This window comes from Canis lupus, chromosome 9 (genome assembly GCF_048164855.1).
Source record: "Canis lupus baileyi chromosome 9, mCanLup2.hap1, whole genome shotgun sequence".
Taxonomy (NCBI): Eukaryota; Metazoa; Chordata; class Mammalia; order Carnivora; family Canidae; genus Canis; species Canis lupus.
In genome coordinates this window covers 47,621,822-47,645,981 of record NC_132846.1, presented here as the reverse complement: position 1 = coordinate 47,645,981, position 24,160 = coordinate 47,621,822, and the positions used below count along the sequence as shown (strand labels likewise).

At 39.6% G+C, this 24,160-nt stretch overlaps 1 protein-coding gene across 7 annotated transcripts in view; it reads left to right on the top strand.

Moving 5' to 3' along the window:
• Nucleotides 1–24,160, top strand: part of DPF3 (double PHD fingers 3) — a 259,412-nt gene that overhangs the window by 102,738 nt on the left and 132,514 nt on the right. For all 7 annotated transcript variants that reach the window (XR_012036880.1, XM_072839187.1, XM_072839184.1 and 4 more), the window contains exon 3: nt 18,862–18,969. Coding sequence is in view for 6 of the 7 variants with exons in the window: in XM_072839187.1 (XP_072695288.1) it covers nt 18,862–18,969 (108 nt within the window). In the remaining variant the exon portion in view is untranslated. The remainder of the gene's footprint in view (nt 1–18,861; nt 18,970–24,160) is intronic.

The following is a 24,160-nucleotide window of genomic DNA, read 5'->3' as shown; positions in this document are numbered from 1 at the left end:
ATCTTGTTTCATTTATACTCACCTCCTACTTTCTTCCTTGGCCCTTGGTTATTTTGAGGTAAATCCAAAGCAGCATATAATTTTATCTGTAAAATTTTCAGTATGTATCTCTAAACGATAAGGACATAAACAAACAAATCCACAATAGCTATCAAAGCTCCAAGTTAACAATAAAACGTTAATAAAATCAAATATTTGTTCAACATTTATTTCCTCCTGTATTTGAAATCAGAATCCAAATAGGATCCTACATTGTAATTGGCTGATTTTTTTTTTTTAAGATTTTGTTTGTTTATTCATGAGAGACAGAGAGAGAGAGAGAGAGAGAGAGGTAGAGAGAGAGAGAGGTAGAGAGAGAAGCAGGCTCCATGCAGGGAGCCCGATATGGGACTTGATCCTGGGACTCCAGGATCACGCCCTGGGCTGAAGGCAGGCGCCTAACCACTGAGCCACTCAGGTGTCCCCCTGATGTGTTTCTTAAATCATTTTAAATCTGTAGGTCTTGGGGGGTGTGTGTGTGTGTGTCTGTCTGTTTCTCTCCCCCTTGCATGTTATTAGTGGAAAAAACTGGGTTGTTTGCACCGTAGGGTTTCCCAGAGTCTGGATTTTCTGATTGCATCCCTATGATGTTATTCCTGTGAATTGGTAGTTAGGACTGGAGACTTGCACAGATTCAGATTCAGGTTCAGTTTTTTTTTTTTTTTTTAAAAAGCAAGAACAACTCCTAAGTGAGGTGTGTACTTCCATCATGTTGTCTGGTTATCTCTCTTTCACTGATGTTAGCAGCCTTTGATGATAGTTGCTTAGATTCTTTATTCAATTAAGGGCTGCAAAAAGTAACATTCAATTCAAGGTCTGTCACTATTTTTTCATTTATCAGCTCTATAACTTTATACTATAAAGAGAAATATCTCCTCATTAAAATTTTGGTTATTGTGAGGTATAGTTCACATATGAAAGGTGGAATAGATAATTTTGCCCCTTTAACTACTAGTTTATTTTTAATCATGATAAGTGTACTCTTTACTCCCCATCCCCTATTTCTTCCCCCCATCCCCCTCTGGTAGCCATCAGTTCTCTATAGTTAAGAGTCTGTTTCTTGGTTTGTCTTTCTCTCTTTCTCTTTTTTTCCCTTTGCTTGTTTGTTTTGTTTCTTTAATTCCACATATGAATGAGATCATATGCTATTTGTCTTTCTCTGACTGACTTATTTTAACTTAGCATTGTACTCTAGAATTCTATCCATTTGTTACAAACGGCAAGATTTCATTCTTTTCATGGCTGAGTAATATTCCATACACCACTTTTTTATTTTTAAATTTTTAAATTTTTGTATATTTTTTTATTGGAGTTCAATTTGCCAACATATAGCATAACACCCAGCGCTCATCCCGTCAAGTGCCCCCCTCAGTGCCCGTCACTCAGTTAACCCAAGCCCCAGGACACCGGACACTTGCATCCCAATGTTTCTAGCAGTAATGTCTACAATAGCCAAACTGTGGAAGGAGCCTTGGTGTCCTTGGTGTCAAAGATGAATGGATACACCACTTCTTCTGTATCCATTTATCTGTCGATGGACATCTGGGCTGCTTCCATAATTTGGCCATTGTAAATAATGGATTTATCAGTTTTCAAAATAGTGAGTTGGTTCCCTAGTATTTATCAAAGATGATCAATAAAGTTATTATTTTGTTGAGTGCCATCATGAATTCACAGATTTAAACACAATGGGATACACTTTAATCCATTTTAGCTATTATTCTTTTTTTTAAAAGGATTTTTATTTATTTATTAGAGAGAGAGGGAGAGAGAGATAATGTGACCACAAGTACGCAGACTGGCAGGCAATGGGAGGGAGAAGCAGGCTCCTCACTGATTGGAGAGCCCAAAATGGGGCTTGAATCTGGGACCCTGGCATCATGACCTGAGCCCAAGGCAGATGCTTAACCTACAGCCATCTAGGTGCCCCTGTAGCTATTGTTCTTATTGATGGTTAAATTGTCCCATCGTTGGCCACTAGGGGTTTGGTCCAGTGCTAGTATTTTGAAAGAACCCCAGTAATTTCTGATAGCTACCTTGTTATCCTAATGTTAAGCCCTATGTTTTAGGCTCATCTTGTACACTTCCTACCCAGACCTGGAATCAGCTATTTCTCTAAGAAATCCTGTTGCCTTTTTGTAGGAAATATTATTTAAAGACCTCAACCTGGTAGTGCTCATTATTCCTGGGTTGGTCACTGTTTCTAGGACTTTTTAGTGAGCAGATCTAAGAAATATAATTTCTTTTTTGAAAAGAGAAAATGTGTTATGAAATTATACCTGTATTTCCCGTTCACTTTAGTTTTACAGAGTTTACATTTAACTATCCTAATTGTCTTCTTTCTCCCACACCAAAAAAATCCTGGCTCTTAATGATGCTGATGTAATTACTTATTTGCTTTATTCCACAACATACACAACAGAGTATCAGAATTAAATAAGACTTCCAACAATAAAATTACTGAAAATGGTTTCCTCCTCCTCCTCCTCTTCTTTTTTGTTTGCAATTCTTTTGTCATTAAGGATGTAGAGTCCAATTACTGTGTTTTAAGGTCACTTGAAATAGTTCCTCTGAGTGGTTGTGCCACTAACTAAACACACAGTTGGATTTGTTTCATTTTGTTTTCACTTATTAGGTATTCCCTCTTTTTGAATTTCATAGAATTTCTTTGTCTTTTTTAAAATTATTTTTTATTTTGAAATAGTTATAGATCCACAGGAAGTTGCAAAGATAGCCCAGAGAGATCCCTCATATCCTCTACCCAATTTCCCCCAATGGATACATCTTATGTAATCATAGCACAATCTGGAAACCAGAAAATTGACATTGGTAAAATGTGTGTGTATAGTTTTATGACATTTTATCACATGTAGAGATTTGTGGAACCACCACTGTAATCAGGATACAAAACTATCCCATCACCATAAAGATCTTCCTCATGCTACCGCCTTTATGATCATATTCACCTACCCCTCTCATCATTTCAATACCTTTAACCTCCGTTATTTATAATACAGTGTCTTAAACATTTCCTCTATACACATTGAAAACCACATCAGGCAGCATTGAAATTTTTGCTTCAACTATCAAAAGTTAACTTAGAAAATTTAAGAAAGTGTCTGTTACATTTACTCATATTTTTACTCTTTCATTGTTCTTTCTTCCTTCCTGATGTTCCGAGATGCTTTCTTTCATAATTCCTTTCTAATTAAGTACTTTATTTTAAAGTAGATCTACTGGTAACAACTTTTCTTAAGTTTTCTTTCTTCTGAGAATGTCTTGACTTTTTCCTTCAGTCCTGAAGGATATTTTTGCTGGATATAAAATTCTGGGTTGATAGTCCTTTTGTTTTGGTACTTGAAAAATGTTTTGCATTTCCTTTAGGTGTATGATGAGGTTTGTGATGAGACATTTGCTGTTATTCAAATTCTTTTCCTTTATAAGTGAGGTGTCATTTCTATGTCACTGTTTTCAAAATTTGCCTTTTGTTCTCAAAAATTTGATTTTGGTATGTTTTCATGTGGATTTGTTTGGGTTTACCTTTTTTGGAATTCACTCAGCCTCTGGAATCTGTTGGTTTATATCTTCTGCCAAATTCAGGAAAATTTCAGCTATTATTTTTTTGGATGTATGTTTAGCCCCACTCTCCCTTATCCTTCTGGGACTCTACTAACATAAATTTTAGAATTTTTTGTAACACCCCCCAAATTGGCCAGGCTCTGTTTATCTGTTTTTGTTGTTGTTTTTTGTTGTTAGTCTGTTTTCTTTCTGTTGCTCAGAGTTATAAGTTCACTGCTTTCTTCTATTCTGTACATTTGTTATTGTTGTTTTATGGTGTTTTTCAGTTTTACAATTTCCATTTGGTTCTTCTTTAGATCTTTCATTTCTTTGCTGAGACTTTAAATTTTTTTCATTTGTTTCAAGTTTCATGATTGTTTGTTGAAATATGTTTATAATACCTCCTTCAAAATCCTAATTCAGATACTTAGGATTTAGTATTGATATTTCTAATATTTCTATTAGAATCTTGCCAAATAATTCTAAAATCTGTGTTGATATCTGTTATCTTTTTTCTCATTCAAGTTGAGATTTTCCTGATTCTTCACATGAGTGAATTAGAGTGAATCCTGGACATTTTGGCTATGATGTTATGAGACTCTATGTGTTCTTTGGTAAAGTGTCCAAATCTTTTATCCATTTAAAAATATTGAAACTTATTTGACATACAATGTTGTGTGAGTTTGAGGTGTACAACATGTTAAATTTATACATTTATATCTTATAATATGATTGCCAATGTAGTGATAATTACTGTATCACATTACATAATAATCCTTTTTTTAGTGGTTGGAATAATTGTGTTCTAATCTCTTAGCAAGTTTGGTGACTATAATATAATATTATATAATATATAATATATGATATATGATATATAATATTATATGATATATGTAATAATATAATATATAATATATCATAATATTATATTAATATTATTAATATTATTCTTGTTACAACAATATACAACAATAATATTATTGCCTATGTTCTCTATACTCTGTATTAGATCTCTAAGGGGAATTGTTTTCTTGCTATTAAATTTTGATAGTCCCATACACATTCTAGATTCAAAACCTTTATCTGATATATGCTTGGCAAATATTTTCTCCCAGTTTATGGCTTATATTTTCATTATCTTTACAGTATCTTTCAAAGAGCAGATATTTTAAATTTTGATTAAGTCCAATTTATCAATTTATTTTATGAATTGAGATTTTGTTGTATATAAGAAATTGTTGCTTAATCCAACATCAAGCAATATTTGTTTTTCCTAGAAGTTTTATATTTTTTTTGTAAATTTATTTTTTATTGGTGTTCAGTTTGCCAACATATAGAATAACACCCAGTGCTCATCCCATCAAGTGCCCCTGTCAGTGCCCGGCACCCAGTCACCCCCACCCCCCGCTCACCTCCCTTCCCTCACCCCTAGTTCATTTCCCAGAGTTAGGAGTCTCTCATGTTCTTTCTCCTTTTCTGATATTTCCCACTCATTTTTTCCTCCTTTCCCCTTTATTCCCTGTCACTATTTTTTATATTCCCCAAATGAATGAGACCATATAATGTTTGTCCTTCTCTGATTGACTTATTTCACTCAGCATAATACCCTCCAGTTCCATCCACGTCGAAGCAAATGGTGGGTATTTGTCAGTTCTAATGGCAAAGTTTTATAATTGTAGGTTTTATACTTAGGTCTATGATCCATTTTGAATTAATTATAAAATAAATTTGAGGTACAGATTAAAGTTTATCTTTTTGCAGATAGATATCTAATTGTTTCATCATAATTTATTGAAAAGACTAGACTTTCCCAACTGAATTGCCTTTGTACCTTTGTCAAAAATTAAATGTGTGTATGTGGGTCTATTTCTGGACATTCAGTTTGGTTCATTGGTTTGTCTATCCTCACACTTATATCATACGTCTTGATTATTGTATTTTTGTAATGCTCTAATTTTTTTTCTAAGTTATTTTGGTTATTCTAGTCCTTTGCATTTTTTTTTAAGATTTTATTTATTTATTTGTGAGACACACACACACACACACACACACAGAGAGAGAGAGAGAGAGAGAGAGAGAGAGAGACAGGCAGAGGGAGAAGCAGACTCCATGCAGGGAGCAGATTAGTGCCGCCTTCAGCTCAGGGCCTGATCCTGGAGACCTGGGATCAAGTCCCACGTCTGCCAGGATTTCAATTGGGATTATGTGGAATCTATAGATCAGTTTTGGGAAAATTAATAATTCTTAATACTGAGTCTTCCAATCCTGAATATAACATATTTCTCTGTTTGTTGTCTTCTTTAATTTTTCCTGTTGATGATTTTTAGTTTTTCATATACAGATATTTCACATTTATCTCTAAGTACTTAATATTTTTGATACTATGTAAATGGATTTTAAAAATGTCAATTTCTGATTATTCTTTGTTAGTTTATGGAAATACAGTGGATTTTGTATATTCATTCTGTATCCTGCAACCTTGCTATACTCATTTATTCTAACATCTTTCTCTAGATTTAATAGAATTTTCTACACAATTGATTGTTGTTAGTGAAAAATAAAACTTCTTTTTCAATATGGATGACTTTTATTTATTTTACTTGTCGTTGCACTGGCTAGAATGTTTAGTATAATATTAAGAAAAAGTGGTTAGAGTGGATATCCTATGTTATTCCTGATCTTAAGGGAAAAATATTCTTTTTCTCATTATTAAATATGATGTTAGCTGTGGGCACTATGTAGTTGCCTTTTTAAAAAATATTTTATTTATTTATTTATTTATTTGGGAGAAAGAGAGCATGAGCAAGGGGAAGGGCTGCTTCCCTTCAAAAGAAGAAGGAGAGGGAGAAGCAGATTCCATGCTCCTGGTATCGAGCTTCATCACAGGATCCTGGGATCATGACCTGAGCTGAAGGCAGGTGCTTACCTGACTGAGCTACCCAGGCACCCCTGTAATTGCTTTTTATTAGATTGAGGATATGCTTGTTTCTAGTTTGAGAATTTTAAATCAGGAACTGATTTTTCTGAGTCCGTTGAAATGATCATGATTTTTTTTTATAGTTTGCTAACATGATGAGTTACATTGCTTAATATTTGAATATTAAACTAACATTGCATTCCTAGGATAAACCCCACTTTGTCATGAGGTATTATCTTTCTTATATATCATCAGATTCACTTTGCTAAAATTTTATTAGAGGTTTTGTATCTATGTTTATGAGAGGTATTTGTCTATAGTTTTCTTTACTCATTGTGTTTGTGTCTGGTTTGGGTATCAGGTTGATGTTGGCCTCATATAATGAATTGGGAAATAGTTCTTCCTTTTCAGTTTTCTGAAAGTAGAATTGGTATTTTTTCCTTAAATATTTTGTAGCATTTACCAGTGAACTCATCTGGGCCTGGCAATTTCTTTGTAGAAATGTTTTTAACTTCAAATTTAATTTCTTTGATAGCTGTTCAGATTATTCATTTTACATTGAGTGAGTTTTGGTAGTTTGTAACTTCAAATTTATCCATTTCATCTAAGTTGTCAAAATTGGTTGTACAACAGTATTCATACTATTCATACTATTGGTATATTATTCTTTTAATATCTGTAGAACCTAGTGATATGTTCTCTCTTATTCCTTAGGTTGGTAATTTGAATTTTCTTTTTAACTTAATCAGTCTAACTGGAGGTTTACCCATTTTATTGATCTTCTCAAAGAAATAGCTTTTGATATAATAGATTTTTTCCATTTTTCCTGTTTCTATTTTATGATTTCTGCTCTGATATTTATTTTTTCTTTCTTCTACTTACTTTAGATTTAATTTACTCTCCTATTTCTTCTGTTATTTCTTCAAGTAGAAACTGAAGTCATTGACTTGAGACTGTTCTTTTCTACTATAGGCATTTTCTGAAATAGTTTATTCCCAAATGTAAATACTGCTTTAGTCTCATTTCACAAATGTTAATACTGTATTTTTACTGTTACTCAATTGAAAATGTTTTCTAATTTGTCTTTCAAGTTCTTTTTTTTACCTATGGATTATTTAGAAGTGTGTTATTTAGTTTCCAAACATTTGGGGTATTTTCCAAATATATTCCTGTTACTATTCCTAATTTAATTCCATATGGTCAGAGAACACTTTGTATGACTTGAATCCTTTAAAATTCACTGAGACTTGTTTTATGGTTCAGAATATGGCCTATCTTGGATCAGGTTTCTTTTGGTCTGTAAAAGAATGTATATTTTCTTGTTGGTTGTTGGAATGTTCTATAAATATCAATTAAATCAAGTTGGTAGATATTATGGCTCAACTCTACATCCCTACTGATTTTTCTGTTGATTTGTTCTATGAATTATCAAGAAAGTGTATTGAAATTTCTGACTATAGGGACACCTAGGTGGCTCAGCAATTGGGCGGCTGCCTTCAGCTCAGCTCGTGATCCCAGGATCTGGGATCAAGTCCTGCTTTGGGCTCCTGTGAAGAGCCTGCTTCTCCCACTGCCTATGTCTCTACCTCTCTCTCTCTCTCTCTCTGTGTCTCTCATGAATAAATAAATAAATCTTGAACAAAAAATGAAATTTCTGACTATAGTTGTTTGTCTATTTATCCTTACAATTTTACCAGCCTTTGCTTCATATGTTTTAAAGCTCTATTATTAAGGGAATACAAATTAAGGGAAATGTAATCTTACATATAGGGTTGTTATGAGCTCTTGATAAATTTGTCCATTAACATAGGTAAATACCTTCTTTATCTCTACTAATATTCTTTACTATGAAATCTGCTTCCCATGATATTAATATAGCTACTCCAGCTTTCTTTTGATTAATGTTAGCATGGTGTATCTTTTTTTATTCCTTTGCTTTTCATATATTTGGATCTTTATGTTAAAAGCATATATATATATATATATAAATAAATATATATATATATTTAGCATATGTATAATTGTGTCTTGCTGTGTGTGTGTGTGTGTGTGTGTGTGTGTGTGTGTGTCTTGCTTTTTAAATGCAATCTGACAGGGGCTCCTGGGTGGCTTAGTCAGTTAAGTGTCTGGCTCTTGATTTTGGCTCAGGTCCTGATTTCAGAGTCATGGGATTAAGTTCCATTTCAGGCTCTGTGCTGGGTATGGATCCTGCTGAATACTCTCTCTCTCTCTCCCCCTCATTCCCCACTCATATGTTCATACACATGTTCTCTGTCTCTCTCTAGAAGAAAAAAATAAGTGCAATTTGACAGTCTTTATTTTTAAGATTAGGGTATTTAGACTATTTACATTTAATGTGATTATTGCTATAGTTAGGTTTAAAGCCACCATTTTACTATTTGTTTCTGATTTATCCATGTTCCCCTTTCTGTCATTTTATGCCTTTTTGGGGATTAATTAAATGTTTATGATTCCATTTTATTTCCCTGGTTGACTTAATAACTTTTGGTTTGTTATTTTAGTGATTGCTTAATATTTGTAGTCTCCATTTTTAATTACAGTTTGCCTTCAGGTGATATTTTACTACTTCATGAATAGTATAAATACTCTATAATAGTATTCCAATAAACAGAACAATATTATCCACAAAAATGTCCACATCGGGAACCCAGGAAATGCTATGGCAAAAAGGAATTTTGCTGATGTGATTATGGACCTTAGATGGGGAGGTTATTATTATTATTATCCAGATGGCCTCAATGTAATCATAAGGATCTTTATAAGGCATGAAGTCAGAGTCAGAGTATGAGAATGTGACAATCGAGGTGATGCTATTGAGGAAGAAGCCACAAGCCAAAGGATGTGGATGGCCCTAGAAGTCAGAGAAGGCAAAGAAGTAGATTCTGATTCAGGGTTTCCAAAAGGAGTGAAACCCTGCTGAAACCTTGGCTTTAGCTCAGTGAGACTGATTTTAGACTTCTGGCCTCCAGAATTATGAGACAACAAATTCATGTTGTGTTAAGCCTCTGAGTTTGTGGCACTTCATTATGACAGCAGCAGGAAACTAATACAAATGTACTTTTATCTTTCCCCTACTGACCTTTGTACAATTGTTATCATATATTTTAGTTTTACATATGGTGTAAACTTTTTCTACATTGTCATTATCTTTATTTAATCATCTTTTAAAGAGTTTTAAAACATAAGAAGAAATCTTACATTATTACTCATGTACTAAACCATTCCTTATGCTTTTCATTTCATTGTGTACATCTACATTTAGATTGGATATCACTTTCCTTCTGCCTAAAGGAGTTCCTTTAATATTTCTTGCAGCAGTGTGGGTCTGCTGATGATTAATTGTTTCAACTTCTGTAGGTCTTGAAATATCTAGTTTGCTTTAGTTTTTTTGAGAGATATTTTTATGGAGTATAGAATTTAGATTGACAAGGTTTTTTCCCCCCCTTTCAATACTGTAATAATGTTGAACTATTGTTTTCTTGCTTGCATTGTTTCTGATGAGAAATCACACTTATCTTTGATCCTCTCTGTATAATATGGCTCATTTCTCTGGCTGCTTTTAAGTATTTTTTTCTCCTTCTCACTTTTTTTGGGGGTTGGTGGCTGTTTGTTGCTTTTTTTTTTTTTTTTGGCTGAGTGGCTGCAAAGACTTTATCAAATTATTTAAAATGTTGGCATTTAAAAAAATGTTGTCATTTGAATATTCATGTGTACACATTAAAAAGCTATATAGACTCTCATTCTTTTTGAGCAATTTTGGTTATGATGTGCCTTGTTACAGTTTTCTTCATGTTGCTTGTGCTTAGTTTTATTGAGCTTCTTGGATTTGCATGCTTGTAGTTTTCATCACATTTTGAAAATTTCTAACCATTATTTCTACAAATATTTTTTCTTTCCCCCTTTCTCTTTGGGGAGTCCAATTACACATCTATTAGGCTATTTGAAGTTGTTCCACAGCTCACTATACTGTTGTTCTTCTAAAAAAAAATTCTCTTTTTCCCATGGGGTTCATTTTGGATAGTTTATATTTTTGTGTTTTCAAGTGCACCATTTTTTTTCTTTTGCAATGTCTAATCTGACATTAATCCCGTTCAGTACTTTTTATCCCACACATTGTAGTTTTCATTTCTTGAAATTAAAATTGAATCTTTGAAAAACATTTTTTACTTAACTTTTGAACATATGGAATACAAATGATCACTGATTTAGTGTTCTTGCTGCTAATTTTACTGTCAGTATCAATTCTGGGTTGGTTTTAATTGATTTTTTTCCTCCTTCAATATAGGTCATATTTTTCTGCTTCTTTGTATATGCCCTATAATTTTGGATTGTATGCCAGACATCATGAATTTTACCTTGTAGGTGTTGACTATATAATTTATTCCTATAAATATTCTGGAGCTTTGTTTTGGGACAGTCAGGTTATTTGGAAACAGTTTGATCTTTAGGTAATACTGGAGCAGTCTAGGGCTAATTATTCCCTATCAATAAATACATATTTTTTTTGTGTGTGTGTTTTAAGGTTTTATTTACTTACTCATGAGAGACACACACACATACAGAGATTGAGAGAGAGAGAAAGAGAGAGAGAGAGAGAGAAGCAGAGACACAGGCAGAGGGAGAAGCAGGCTCCATGCAGGGAGCCCGACATGGGACTCAATCCCAAGGTCTCCAGGATCAGGCCCTGGGCTGAAGGCAGCGCTAAACCGCTGAGCCACCAGGGTTGCCCTATTTTTGTGTTTCTGTACTCTACCCAGTACTCCACGAATCATGAGGCTTTCCTAACAGCCGATGGGAACAAACTGTTTCTAGCCGCTTTGCACACCAGGCACTCTTATTTCTATTCTTACTGGATGGTTCTTTCTTTAACATTGAGTACTTCCCTCACAAACATGCACTGATTAGTACTGAATTGAATACTCAAAGGAAAGTCTCTGTGACCTCCAAAGTTCTTTCTCTGTGTAGCTCTCTTCTGTTTACTATCCTATTTCTTGAATTCTAGTCCCCTTGGTCTCCTGGGGACTCTTAGCTCTTTCTTTTCTCTCAGACTTAGAGAATCTGTTGGTTTCCACTTGTGTTCCTCTTTCCCATGTTGCAGTCTGGAAGCTCTCTTGAGGTAGTAAGCTGGGACAATCATAGGGCTTATCTTGTTAATTTCCAGTGTTTCAGGCATCGCTATCCTTCATTTCCTGATGTCTAGGGTCTTGAGAACTTTTGTTTCATATCTTCTCTCTCTTTTGGTTTCATGTAGAAGAGTAAATATGATCCTTGATACTCCCATCTAGCCAGAAGCAGATGTTTGCTTTTTTAATTTAACTGTATAAAATATTCACATGGTTCTAAAGTCATATCTATAAAGCATGGTATAATCAGAGAAAGTCTTGTTCTGTGTCTGTTGTTTTACTCTGTCCTTTTCCTGTTTCTATAGGCAACTTCCTCTTCTCCTTGTTACTATTATTTTGTTTTTGCTCTTTCTGTAAGTAAATTTTTCTAAGCTTTTGGTTTAAAAAAAAAAAACCTATGCGAACACATGTATACTTCTCTCCCTCTATGTCTCAACACTTCATAATAGTCCATTGTCTGTATATCCTATTGTTTATTCAACCAATTCCCTATAGATGGAGATTGGATTATTTACAGTCTTTTTCTAAAATGATAAAATAAATACATATTTTTGTGTTTTTGCATTTTTGCATATGAATCTGTGATATAGATTCCTAGAAGTGGAATTGCAGGGTCAAAGGGCAAATACATATGCAGTTTTGCTAGATACACTAAATTTCCCTTCATAGGGTTGTGCCATTTGCATTCTTACTAGTGGCAGATCAGATTGGTAGGCATATTTCTAACATAATATTTCAATAGCTTAGTAGACTGCTTCATGGAAGGGTGAGGACTAGAATTATTGAAACAAAGGCCAGGTGGGAGCTCTTGTCAGGGATGTTGGAGAGGTGATTCTTGTATCAGGTAAGAGTCAGACTCAATAATGTTTAAGCTCCTTCCTCACATTATAATGCTATTCTTAAAATTTCTTCTTCTTATGAATTTAGAAGGTATATAGTAGTTGTTTTTCTGATTCCACACACATTTTATGTGCCTCTAGATAATGCTTTTATATTATCAGGATGCACTTCTCCATGAGCAATTATAGTTGGTGATGTGGAAGGAAAGGAAAAATAAATTCCATAAGAAATGGCTTGAAAAAAAAAAAAAAAGAAAGAAATGGCTTGATGGGGGTGGGTGGGAGGGCTGGGGGATATTTTCCTGATAGTTTTGGTGTGGGGAGCTGTTTTCCCAAGGGAAAGACTCTGGGTTTCAAGCATGCTGTGTGTGGACCAGTGATGAGATGGCTTGGTGGGGAGCTAGGTTAGTGTAGATGTTTTGAGTATGGGCTGTGGACTAGATTACCCTTTGAGTTGTAACCCTGTGCCAGTTACTTAATTACTGTTAGCTTCACTACCTTTGTCCTTTAAATGTCTCATAGGGTTGTTGTCGTGGTGAGATAAAGTGAGTGTGAGGTTTTAGCCTAGGAGAGGGTAAGAGCTCAGTAAATGTTAGCTATTGTAATTTTTTTTAAAAAAAGATTTTATCTATTTATTCATGAGAGACACAGAGAGAGAGGCAGAGACACAGGCAGAGGGAGAAGTAGGCTCCATGCAGGAAGCCCGACGTGGGACTCCATCCGGGGTCTCCAGGGCTGCAGGTGGCGCTAAACCGCTGTGCCACCGGGGCTACCCTTAGCTATTGTTACTGTGTCAGTTTTTTAGTATTATGGGACCACTTAGGGCTTGGGAAGCCCTGGGCCAAAACAGGGCAGGCAGTATACTGGATTTGAGGCCTACCTTGTCAGGGTAGTCTTTGTACCTGGTACATTAGAATTGAATGTTAGAGAGAAGCTTATGGAGAAGAATGAGAAGGGTGGTGGGAGGGAATTGTTGGGGAGCTGGATGGAGAGCCATGCAGAGTGTTTGGGTGTGGTGCTTAGCGTCCAGGACTTCAGACTTTCAAGGAAAAGAAAAGGCACAGTGGCCGGGGATGGTTCAAGGAGGCTTCACTGAACAGGTGGTCCACAAAGTCAGATGACTTCTAAATTAGTCAAGAGAAGAGGGGAGGGCCCAGAATCAGGAAATATCATGGGTATAAATGCTTGTGAAATACGTCTTGCCCACTCTCTGAGCCCTACCTGTGGACTTATTGCTCATCCTTCCAGCTCTGTAGAGTTGGTTCAAAGTGGTGTTTTCAACCACAAACATTAATGGAGCACCTATTATGTCCTGAGCCTTGGAAGTATAAATATAAGTAAGAGTGATCTAGTAGGATCCTTATGCAAAAATTTTTCAAATAACAGTTGCCTTGGTTATGTCTGATGTTCTAGTAGGTTGTTTAGTAGGATTGGGCTGGAGTCCAGGCATCTGCCTTTTTCAATAAACACGTATGCAGTTTTGATGCCCAGCCTTGGTAAAGAACCCCTGGCTTGTGTCATTATCTGTTTATAAATATGGAGGCTGTTGGTGACCCATTGTGGAGGTATGTGGTAGGAGCAATATGCAGAGGAACTCTTTAATGGCAGTGATGGTCTAAAGAGCAGCCTGCTGTTCCATCCCTTTCCTATCCAATAGGGGGTAGGCAAGGGGGAGATGATGAAAGGGAAGCAATGTTTGGATTCTTAATTTGGAACCTTGAATTGTGTTACCCCCAGTTCTGAGTAAGTATAGTCACTGCCTCTTTCCTGTAACTTCCATTCCCTCTCGTTCCTTAGCTTCTCAGTTTGCTGTCCTTCAAACCCAAGTGGGTGGATGGGATGGATGGTTGGAAGATGGGTGACACTTGTCCACCCTGGGTACAGAGGGGACAAATTGGCATAAGTTACAGGAAGGGAGATTTTGATTCAAAATGAGGGTGAAGTGAAACTGTTTCTCACAATAAGAGTTGACCAACCACAGGAAGTCTGTCTTGTGCAGTAGTGAGTTTTCCATTGCAGCGAGTCTTCAGTGGTGGCTGTTGGTCCATCTCTCTGAGATGCAACAGGGTGGTCTTGAACTGCCACTGCTCAACTCTGGTTGGGGGAAGAGGAAGTCATCCCAGTTCTTTCCTTCTTTTTCAAACCCTGTTCCTACTCTCTATCACCCTTTCTTCTCTTTTCTATCCCACTTCTATTGAATTCTTAAAGCTTATGCTGTGTCTGTCAGAGATAAAAATGCCACTTAGGATCTACCTGGTGATTTGGTCAGTGCTGGTAACAAGCGACTTGTTTGGAGTCTGCTGACCATACAGGCATCAAAACCCATCCTGCTGATTTTTTTCTATGGAGACAGTTCTCCCTCCAACAAGCGCGTGAGTTCCTCTCTGTGTGTGTGTGTGTGTGTGTGTGTGTGTGTGTGAGTGAGATGCTTGCACATGAGTATGAGTGGTGTAACTGGAGCTCAAAGTGACAGAGTAGCAGTTTGCTTAGCGAGGTATGTGAATGGAGGGGTAGCTGTGGCCTTGGTTACCAGGGAAGACTAGTCCCTGCTCTTGTGTCCTGCCTCTTTCCCCCCACCCTCTCCTATTCCCCCTAGCCCCAGGCTCACTCCTTCAGGTTAATTTTCCTGGCTGCAGCTGTGACTCCCTCCTCCTCCCCCTTCCCTCCCTCCTCCATCTACCACACACACAGGCTTTGAGTTATGTGCCTCCTGTTCTAATGAGATAAACAACATAACTCTCACGGGGCTCTGCTCGTCCCTCTATAAGTGGAACTCCAGGGCTGAATGCGTTGGCCCTATAAAGGCACCCTGGTGCTTGTCAGCCTAGGGAGGAGGGCGAGGAGGGGGGCTGGAGCCCTGAGAGAGTTCCTGGGGCCATTTGCTTGTTGAGATGAGGTGGAGTCAAGGCAGACATCAAAGAGAGGCCTGTTTCTACCCTCTTGGCTAAAGGAGCAAAGAGCAGCATGGGCATGCAGGGGTGGGGGGCCTTGTCCTACCACATGGCCATAGAGTCCAGACTCATCTAAGCCAGTTAACTCATGATAATGAATAACTGACATTTGCACAAGACTTCATGTTATAAAGAGCTTCTGCTTGAATATAAGCTAATCCCCACAACAGCCCCTGTAAGGTAGGTATTATTAATGTTCTTATGAATAAGGAGACAGGCTCAGAAATGTGTGGTGATATTTCTAAGGTTACAGGAGTGGTGGTATGAGGACTCATGTACTCTTCCTCTGCACCACAGGCCTTCTGTAATCCATCAGAGAAAGTTAAAGGATGATGTAAAAACAATCCCCTCTTCTGGCCAAACTACCTACTACCAAGAGAGTCAGTGGGTCTAAAGCTATAAACTGAGTGACCCTAGGCTTCCTTGATGCTGCTGACAAAGTGCCATGGCTGCAGTCTCAGGGAGGGCATAGGCCCTTGGGCAAGTGTTGGCAATTTTGACCTCTTGTCTTCTAGGTCTTTTGAGAGTGCTGTCTGGACCAGTCCCTTCTTACTCACCTGCTCTTGGTCAGTTTGGAACACTATGAAGCAGTCTGTGGGGCAAGAAGGAGCCTAAGGCACAGAAACTGCCATCTTGGGTGGGTTCTGTACACACTTCTGGGCCCAGCTCTGGGGTCCCTCTGGGATGGTTTGGATGTGGGTGGATGAGTCTCCTGGAACCAGGAATAGCAAGTCATTCACTTCCTGCATTTCTGAATTTGGTTGAGTTCTGGTTGAATTTATTCCTATTTTTTAAAAGATTTTATTTATTTATCAATGAGAAACAGAGAGAGAGAGAGAGAGAGAGAGAGAGAGAGAGAGATAAAAGGAGAAGCAGGTGCCTCATAGATCCTGATGTGGGACTTGATCCCTGGACCTGGGATCAGGCCCTGAGCCAAAGGCAGATGCTCAACTACTGAGCTACCCAGGCATTCCTGGTTGAATTTATTTGATAAGTACTTCTTGATATGTCTACCAGGCATTGTGCTAAGTATTGGGGATACTAGAGATGGACACAGTTCCTGTCATCCTGGGTCTTATAAAACCAGTAGGGGAGACAGTCCAGAAAGCAGGCAATTAATGACAACACCTTGGGAGAAGCATTGGAACCTTGAGATGCTTTCAGGAAGGCCATGAAGCCAGTCTTGGTACATCAGAGAGAATATCCAGGCAGTAACTACATGATGCTTAGACATCCAGAGGTTCTTGGCCAGACATTGGAAAAATCTATAATATGTTTTTTAAAAAAATAGTTGGCCCAATTCCTCCACTTGCTTACATTCAGATTAGGTAGTTCTGGCATGAATTTTTGGCCTTGATGTTAAGAAGTTCTCCAGGTTCAGTCTGGATTTTTGAGTTCAGCCTGGATTAAGAATCACTAACCCAAGATGAGTGGGACCAGTTCTGGATTGTAGAGTACTGGGTCAGCCCTTGTACTTGGCCTTTGTTGGGGTCCTGGGGCATACTATCCTCAGGGGTGGCTCAAGGGCCCAGAATCAATGCAGCCATTCAGGATTTCTAGGGTCAGAGATGACATGGTGCTGGAGTGAATCACATCAGAAAGATTGAACTATTCCCAGTGATGCCTTCCCTCAAAGACAGGTCAAAACTGGACCTTTCATGAGAAGGAGAACAGTCTTGCTTGATTCATTTGGTCTTCTCCAAATCAACACAAGTCTGGTCCTCAGAGCACAGGGAGCTCAGAGCTTTGGGATCCTCTTACTATGCAGAAGCTATGAAGCTATCAACAAAATTGAGTATTAGGATGACTCTTGGACATGAAAATCCCTTAACTTAGAACATCAGAGATTTTTCTGGAAACTTGAGGCTCCATGGCCCTTAATGGTTTCTGAGAACCCAAATGGGGAGGGGTAGGGACCTCCAACTTCTTCATAGCCTTGCAACCTGTGAGTGCAGCTATGTGATTAGAAATGAAACTTAGCACACAAAGAGAATTAGAAAAATTTTACTTCCTTTAGTACTGGAATAGTTGCCTCTGCTTTGGACTCAAACCAATAAATGGGTAGAGATGACTAGTAAAAATGAAAAATGAATAAATGGATATATAGCAATGAAAGTCTTATAGATTACCTCTGCAAATGATCCCCAAATGGCAGACAGCAGATGGAAGTGGGGTCCTGATATTTAATATCCCTATGGCCCCAGGCCTAGGATGTGACCTTCCCACATGGGTCTAACAGTTGTCATATGCTCCATTTGCCTACGGAAGACTGAGTTGTGACTGATTACTGTGAAACTGGAACGTATTTGTTTACTCATTTATTAAGCAAATGTTTAGTTTGATTCTTCTATGTGTCAGACACAGTTCTCGTTCTGGGGATTCTGATAAGACAAAGTTCCTGTCTGGATGAACCAGGCTTTTGACTCCAGGCAAGAGTGAATTGCTTGTCTTCCACTGGTTTCTTTTGGGGTGCACCAGGCAGTCTTTTTAATTTGCACATCGCCCGATCCTTTTTAAGCCCCTCTCGCTCTCCCCTTAGCCTCCACCCCCTGCTCTTTTTTCTCGGAATGGACCATGGTCTAGTGTGGAAAGTCCACATTCCTCCAAGGCCTCTGGCTGCCATGCCATGTGCCACAGAGGCCCCATAAGCGTGTTGCCTAATAAGTAAGAAGTCTCTTCACGGGGTGGTTGTTATGACAGATGATGCTGGTGGGGAACTTTGGAGCCAAAGGCCAAATCTAAATAGAGACACTAGAGAGACAGTGTGGTTGGTATACAAACCCAGCCACTGGACTCTTGCCTATTTCTTTCTGTAAGTCCCAGGCAAATGGGCAGGGATATAGAAGTAAGCTGGCTCTGCAGGCCAAGGAGCCTGGTCACTAGAGTAGGCTTGTAGTGGATGGAGAAAGTTAGTAGGTAGGAGATCTGGCTCCTTGATTCTGTTTCCTTGAAATGTTTCCCGATTCAGGCCATCTATAGGTAGGCAGACTGACTTCTGTTGCTTTGCTTTGCAGAGAACCTGTGAACATGGACCTGTATAGGGGGGCAATTGATGGGTGGTAGCTGGAGGTCCACTGCCTTGGAAACACTGTAGTGAGGTTGAATCTGGAAAGGTCCCTCTGATCTCCCCAGACCAGGGAGCAGAACTGTCTTGGTCGTGGTGATGGAGTTACCCATGATGGTCAGGGGTTTACTGAGGCAGCACGGTGGAGCAGACAGAGCAAGGGTCCTGGGGTCTGATGACCTAGATACTGCTCCTGCTTTTCCATCAACCAGCTGTGTGACCTTGACAAGTCACTTTACCTTTCTGGACTTCAGTTTCCTCTCACTATGAGTGAGAAGGCTGGACAGGGAGGTTTCCAAGGCTCCTTCTAGCCTGGAGCCTTTAACCTTTCTGCTGTCTCTGTCCATAGGCCTCGCCCCGGGTCAGCTCTACACATACCCTGCCCGCTGCTGGCGTAAGAAGAGAAGATTGCACCCGCCCGAGGATCCGAAGCTTCGGCTGCTGGAAATAAAACCTGGTCAGTGCCCTCTGGAGCTTGGCTGGGCCCAGTGGTAGGAGAGGTGGGGAGGGCTGGGCTGGCCCAGGAGAAGGTTGCTTTGCTCCTTGGTCTGTAGAGCTTTTGTGGGAGAGTGAACCTGGCCCATGGTACCCAGAGGTGTGCCTCTGTGCCTATTCTCATGTGTAAACGTGTCCATGTATCCACCTGAGCATCTCTTCCCTCTGGTGTCTTGTGTCTTCCCTTTTCTCTCATCTCTCTCTCACTACCCCGTGGGGTAAAGCAAGCAAGCAGGGGTGGGAACAGGCCCAGGAGGAATGCTTTTCCCAACAGGGCCCAAGGGGCTGTAGCTCTTTTGGGTGGTGTGATACCTTCCTGTGGTTTCAAGTATAGAAACCTTGTCCCAGCTTCTGTGTTTCTGAGGAGAGTGGACCCCCAGCCCCTTATTGTGAAAGAGCTTTAGGAGCATCTTATATGAAAAGGGCCGGTTGCTAAAAATAGAACCATCTTGGGCACGGAGATGGAAGAGTCTGAGTTCAAAATTTGCCTCTAGGGGATGCCGACTGCTTTGTGGCCATGCAGAAGGAACTGGTTAGTTTTCTAGGCTACTGACCCATTAGAACACTTCTGACTAGTTGGCTACCTTCAGACCAAGGCCAAGTGATTGCCCTGGGTTTTTTTTCTTTTTTTAAAAAAGATTTTATTTATTTATTCAAGAGAGACACAGAGAGAGAGGCAGAGACACAGGCAGAGGGAGAAGCAGGCTCCCTGTGAGGAGCCCGATATGGGACTCGATCCCCAGACCTGGGATCACGCCCTGAGCTGAAGGCAGACACTCAACCATTGAGCCACCCAGGCGTCCCTCACCCTGGGTCTTTAGTTTTAAGGGAGCCCCTGGTTTTGGGGGTTCTAGGGCTGGGAGGTGACTCAGTGTGGTGGGAACAGTGCTGTTAAGTAGAACAAAGGCAGAGCTGATGTGTCCCCTCCCACTGTCACCAGACAACGCAGACCTGGCTAAGTCTGGCTTCTTGGCAAGGTTACCCCACGCCTGCCTTCCCACGCAGCATTTTCTCTGCAAAATCGCTATTTACAGTTGTTTGGGATGCTCTTACTCATGGTTCTATGGTTAAGCCTGTTTTGATTGTTATTTTAACCCAGATTTCACTCATCGTAGAAGTTTTATTTGTTAGAGATGGGTGGAGGCTAGATTTTTCAATGAGCTCCATCTAGGTTCTCAATGGCCCTACAGAATTTAGAGACCCTTGCAAACCCTTCAGGATGGTGACTGAGGTTGTTCCAAACTTCCTGAGACTCAGCCTGTCAGAGAGTCATGTCTCCTGAACAGTATAATCTCACAGGAGTATAATGTAAGCCACATGTGTCATTTTATATTTCTAGTAGCCACATTAAACAAGGGAAAAAGAAACAGATGAAATTAGTTTTAATTATAGATTCTATTTAACCTAACATAGCAATAATATTATCATCTTAGCATGTAGTCAATATGGAAATTATGAGTGAGCTATTGTACATTCTTTTTTTGTATTGTTTTTTAATTCCAGTGTGTACTCTACACTTCTAGCACATCTCATTGCAGACTGGCCACATTTCAGGTGCTCATTTGCCACGCATGGCTAGTGGTGCCCATATTGGTTGGGGTGGTTCTAGAACTACACTCAAAGTGTGGTCTTGACTGGCAGCACAGGCATCCTCAGGGAGCTTGGTAGAGCTGCAGAATCTTGGGCCTCAGCCCAGACCTGCTAAGTCAGAGTCTGCATTTTACCATATCCCCAGGACCTCATTTCCCATGATGCACACTGAAGTTTGGGAAACACTGGTTTTAAAGACTTACAGGTGGCCAGATCAGAAGTCTGCATGGCATGACTCCCCATCACCTGTGTTTCTTTATTAAACATGAATGATTATCGGTATGAACAATTTATTTTGGAGGTGGAACTTCCTCCTTCTTCCAGAATCATTGATCCTGTTCTTTTAGAAGTTCCATGGATGAGTGAGGAGGTAATCCCTGGCTTGATCCTTCCCTGGATCAGTTTAATTCAACCCCATCCAGAGCTTTACAATAGCAAGAGGTTGACTACATGCCAGGTTGGCTGTGTGGATTTTGAAGGGAGCATATTATTTGAGATATATCCATTAGTTGGATATGTCTCCATGTTGGAGTATATACTCCTCTGGGTATATTTCCCCATTTGTACATATGCACAGTGGTGCTTGGGATTCCTAGTTGGGCTTCAGATCAACCATGAGGATCACCTAAATCATATGTCTTTGCCCTTTCTTAGACCCCCTTCCTTACTCCTTTAATTAAAAATTTAAAAAATTTGAGTAAGCAACACAGTCATGTGTTTTGACATTTGAAGGATATATTGTATAGTGAAAAATAAGACCTGGTCTCCAAAGAGGTAATTAGGTAATCAGTGGCACCAGTTTTTTGAGATTCTTCAGATTTTCTATGTACACACCAAGAGTTACATCCATATGACCTTTCCTCGTCTTTTGACATAGCACAGCCACCTTGTGTTTTGCCCATTCCATTTAAAAATTTGCCTCGGGCATCGGCCATATCAATACATAAAGAATTTCCCCATTCCTTTTTTACAGTTGCACAATATTCTACTGTATGAATGTACTGCAGCTATTTTAACCAGGCTGTTCCCAAGTTTTGTCTCCAATCCTTCCAATTTAACTAGAGATGTAGTGAATGTTTTCATATTCATATATGAATTTCTATTAAATTTTATATGTGAGGGCATCTCATACATAACTTGTCAGTTTAAATAAATACTTGACAATAATTTTAAATTGTTAATCTTTATTCTTAATATTTATGTAGAAAGTCTTCTTTTTAAAAGATTTATTTATTTTAGAGAGCGCAAGCATGAGCAGGAGGGGCAGAGAGAGAAGGAGAGAAAATCTCAAGCAGTCCCCATCCTGAGCTCAGAGCCTGACTTGGGGCTTGCTCCCATAATTCCACGACCCTGAGATCATGGCCTGAGCAAAAACCAAGAGTCAGATGCTTAACTGAATGTGCCACCCAGGTGCCCCTAGAAAGCTTTCTTAAGAATACTTTGTATTAGACTATTGGATTGTCTTTTATGGAGTTGAAGATATTTTGTGCTGTAAAATACCTCAGACACTATGAACTCCAATTCCTTATTTTATGAGGTCCAGGCAGGTTGGGAGACTTACTGAAAATCACACAGCAATTCCTGTGGAAACAAGTGGAGAATCCACTTGCTTGCTTTCGCTGTGCATTGCTTTTTTTGCTTCTTTATGCTGCCCATAGGTACACTAACTTAGAAAAACTTTAGCAAAACTTTTCCTTTAAAAACTTTATTTTATGATTATAAAACTAATATGAAAATGATTAAAATGTACCCAGGAGATAGTTGGAATTCCTTTAGTTATAAATGTCAGACATCTAATCAAACTAACCTAGGGAAAAACCAAAGGGAAGTTGGTTCATGTAATGGTAAATCTCAAAGTTGGCCTGGTTTCAGGCATAGCTGCATCCAGGGGCTCAAACATCATAGTGAGGGCTCTGAGCCTCTTTCTGCCTCTAACTCTCTTCTCCTCATGGGGCAGGCAGGGTGGCTGTCAGCAGTCCCAGACTGAGTACTCATTAAACTCAGCAGAAAGCAGTCCCCTTCGATGGCTGTGGCAGAGAAGTCCTGGGAAGGACTGATTAGCTGGCTGGGTTTATGTGTGTCCTACCAATCACTGCCACCCAGGGGATGGGGAACTCTGATTGAATCATCATCGTCATCATCATAACCAGTGTCTGAACAGCACACTGTAATTTGCAAAGCCCTTTACAAAGCATTTTCATTTATAGCATTTCCTTTGGTCCTTACCATAGCCCTGGGAGGCAGAGAAGGAAGGAGGGTGTAACAGTAGAAAAAGCCCCCTTTATATGTTAGGGAAATCAGGCTGCGGACAGAGCCAAGCAAGGTTTACTGTGCTGCTCACATATCTGGGAACTGACAGTCTCATTGTTGGTGAGACTGAGGGAGAAGTTATGAGTGTCTGGCCCTTTTGTCTACATTTACTTCGAGCACACTGGCCTCCCAGCGGCTGAATGTGGAGCAGCTGGCGTCACAGCTGGCTTTGGACTTGCCCCATCCTTGGGCCTGTCATGACCTGTGGGTGGTGGGAAATGGAAGAACCCTGGGGCTGGTGGTTTGCTGGAGACAAGTGCCCACCAGCACATCATGCCTCTATCTGTGATCCTTTGAAAGGTTTCCTTTGCCTCTGCCTTCATGCTTGGGACAGAGGCTCAGGTGGCTGCTCCAGGTCTTAGGCTGATAAAGACCAGCCCCTGAGATGACTCAATTCCTGGGGGAGGACCCTCTCTGGAAAAATTGAGTGCCAGTTGGTAACCACATATGGTGTAACCATATCCCAATGTGGCCAAAGATCCTAAGTAAGTTGGGTTCCCCCAAGGTGGGCTTGTTCCTCCATGCCGGCATCTAGGCACTGAGAAACATAAACAGCCAGGCCGGCAATAAATAACTGAGCTCTTTCTCAGGTGAACTTGTGTCCCCTCTTTGGGGGATCAGATCTACTGCTAAGCCTGCTAAAACCCCGACCCCCAAAGCCATGGGCCAAATGTTTGTCATTTCCATATGCCATTTTGAGTTCATTCTACTGGGGCCAGGCTCTCAAACTACCACCGCACCGGCCTGCCACCGCAGGCTGGGAATGAAGATGCCAGGGGACGGCCTGAGAGTCAGTGATAAGGCACCTCGGCCTCAGACCTCAAAGCATCAGGGCCCATCTAGAGAACATGAAGCAGCATGGATCACTCTTTTTCTCGAGGAACCACATGTCTGAGTTTGAATTTTTCACACAAGCCAGGATGTCAGGAAAGGGCCTTCATCCAGGGCCTCAGCTCCTCTGAATGGTACATTTGTGCAAAAGTAGAAGGTGCCCCCTCTGGGTGCATGTTTACAAAGTGATGTCCCTTCGGGTGGGTTAAGTAGAGCACAAGCTGGATCTCAGGCACGTCCGTCCCCTTGGCAGGTCCCCACCTTTCCATGGCTCTGCCCTTGGTCATTTATAAAATGCAGTCTCCAGCTGAGAGGACTCTTTCCCTCCTTTGGGATGTTATGTCTTCCAAGCACGGGGTCAATTCAGACAGTATTTTTAAATGACTGCCTCTTATTTTTTGATCTGGGTTCAAAGAGAACTA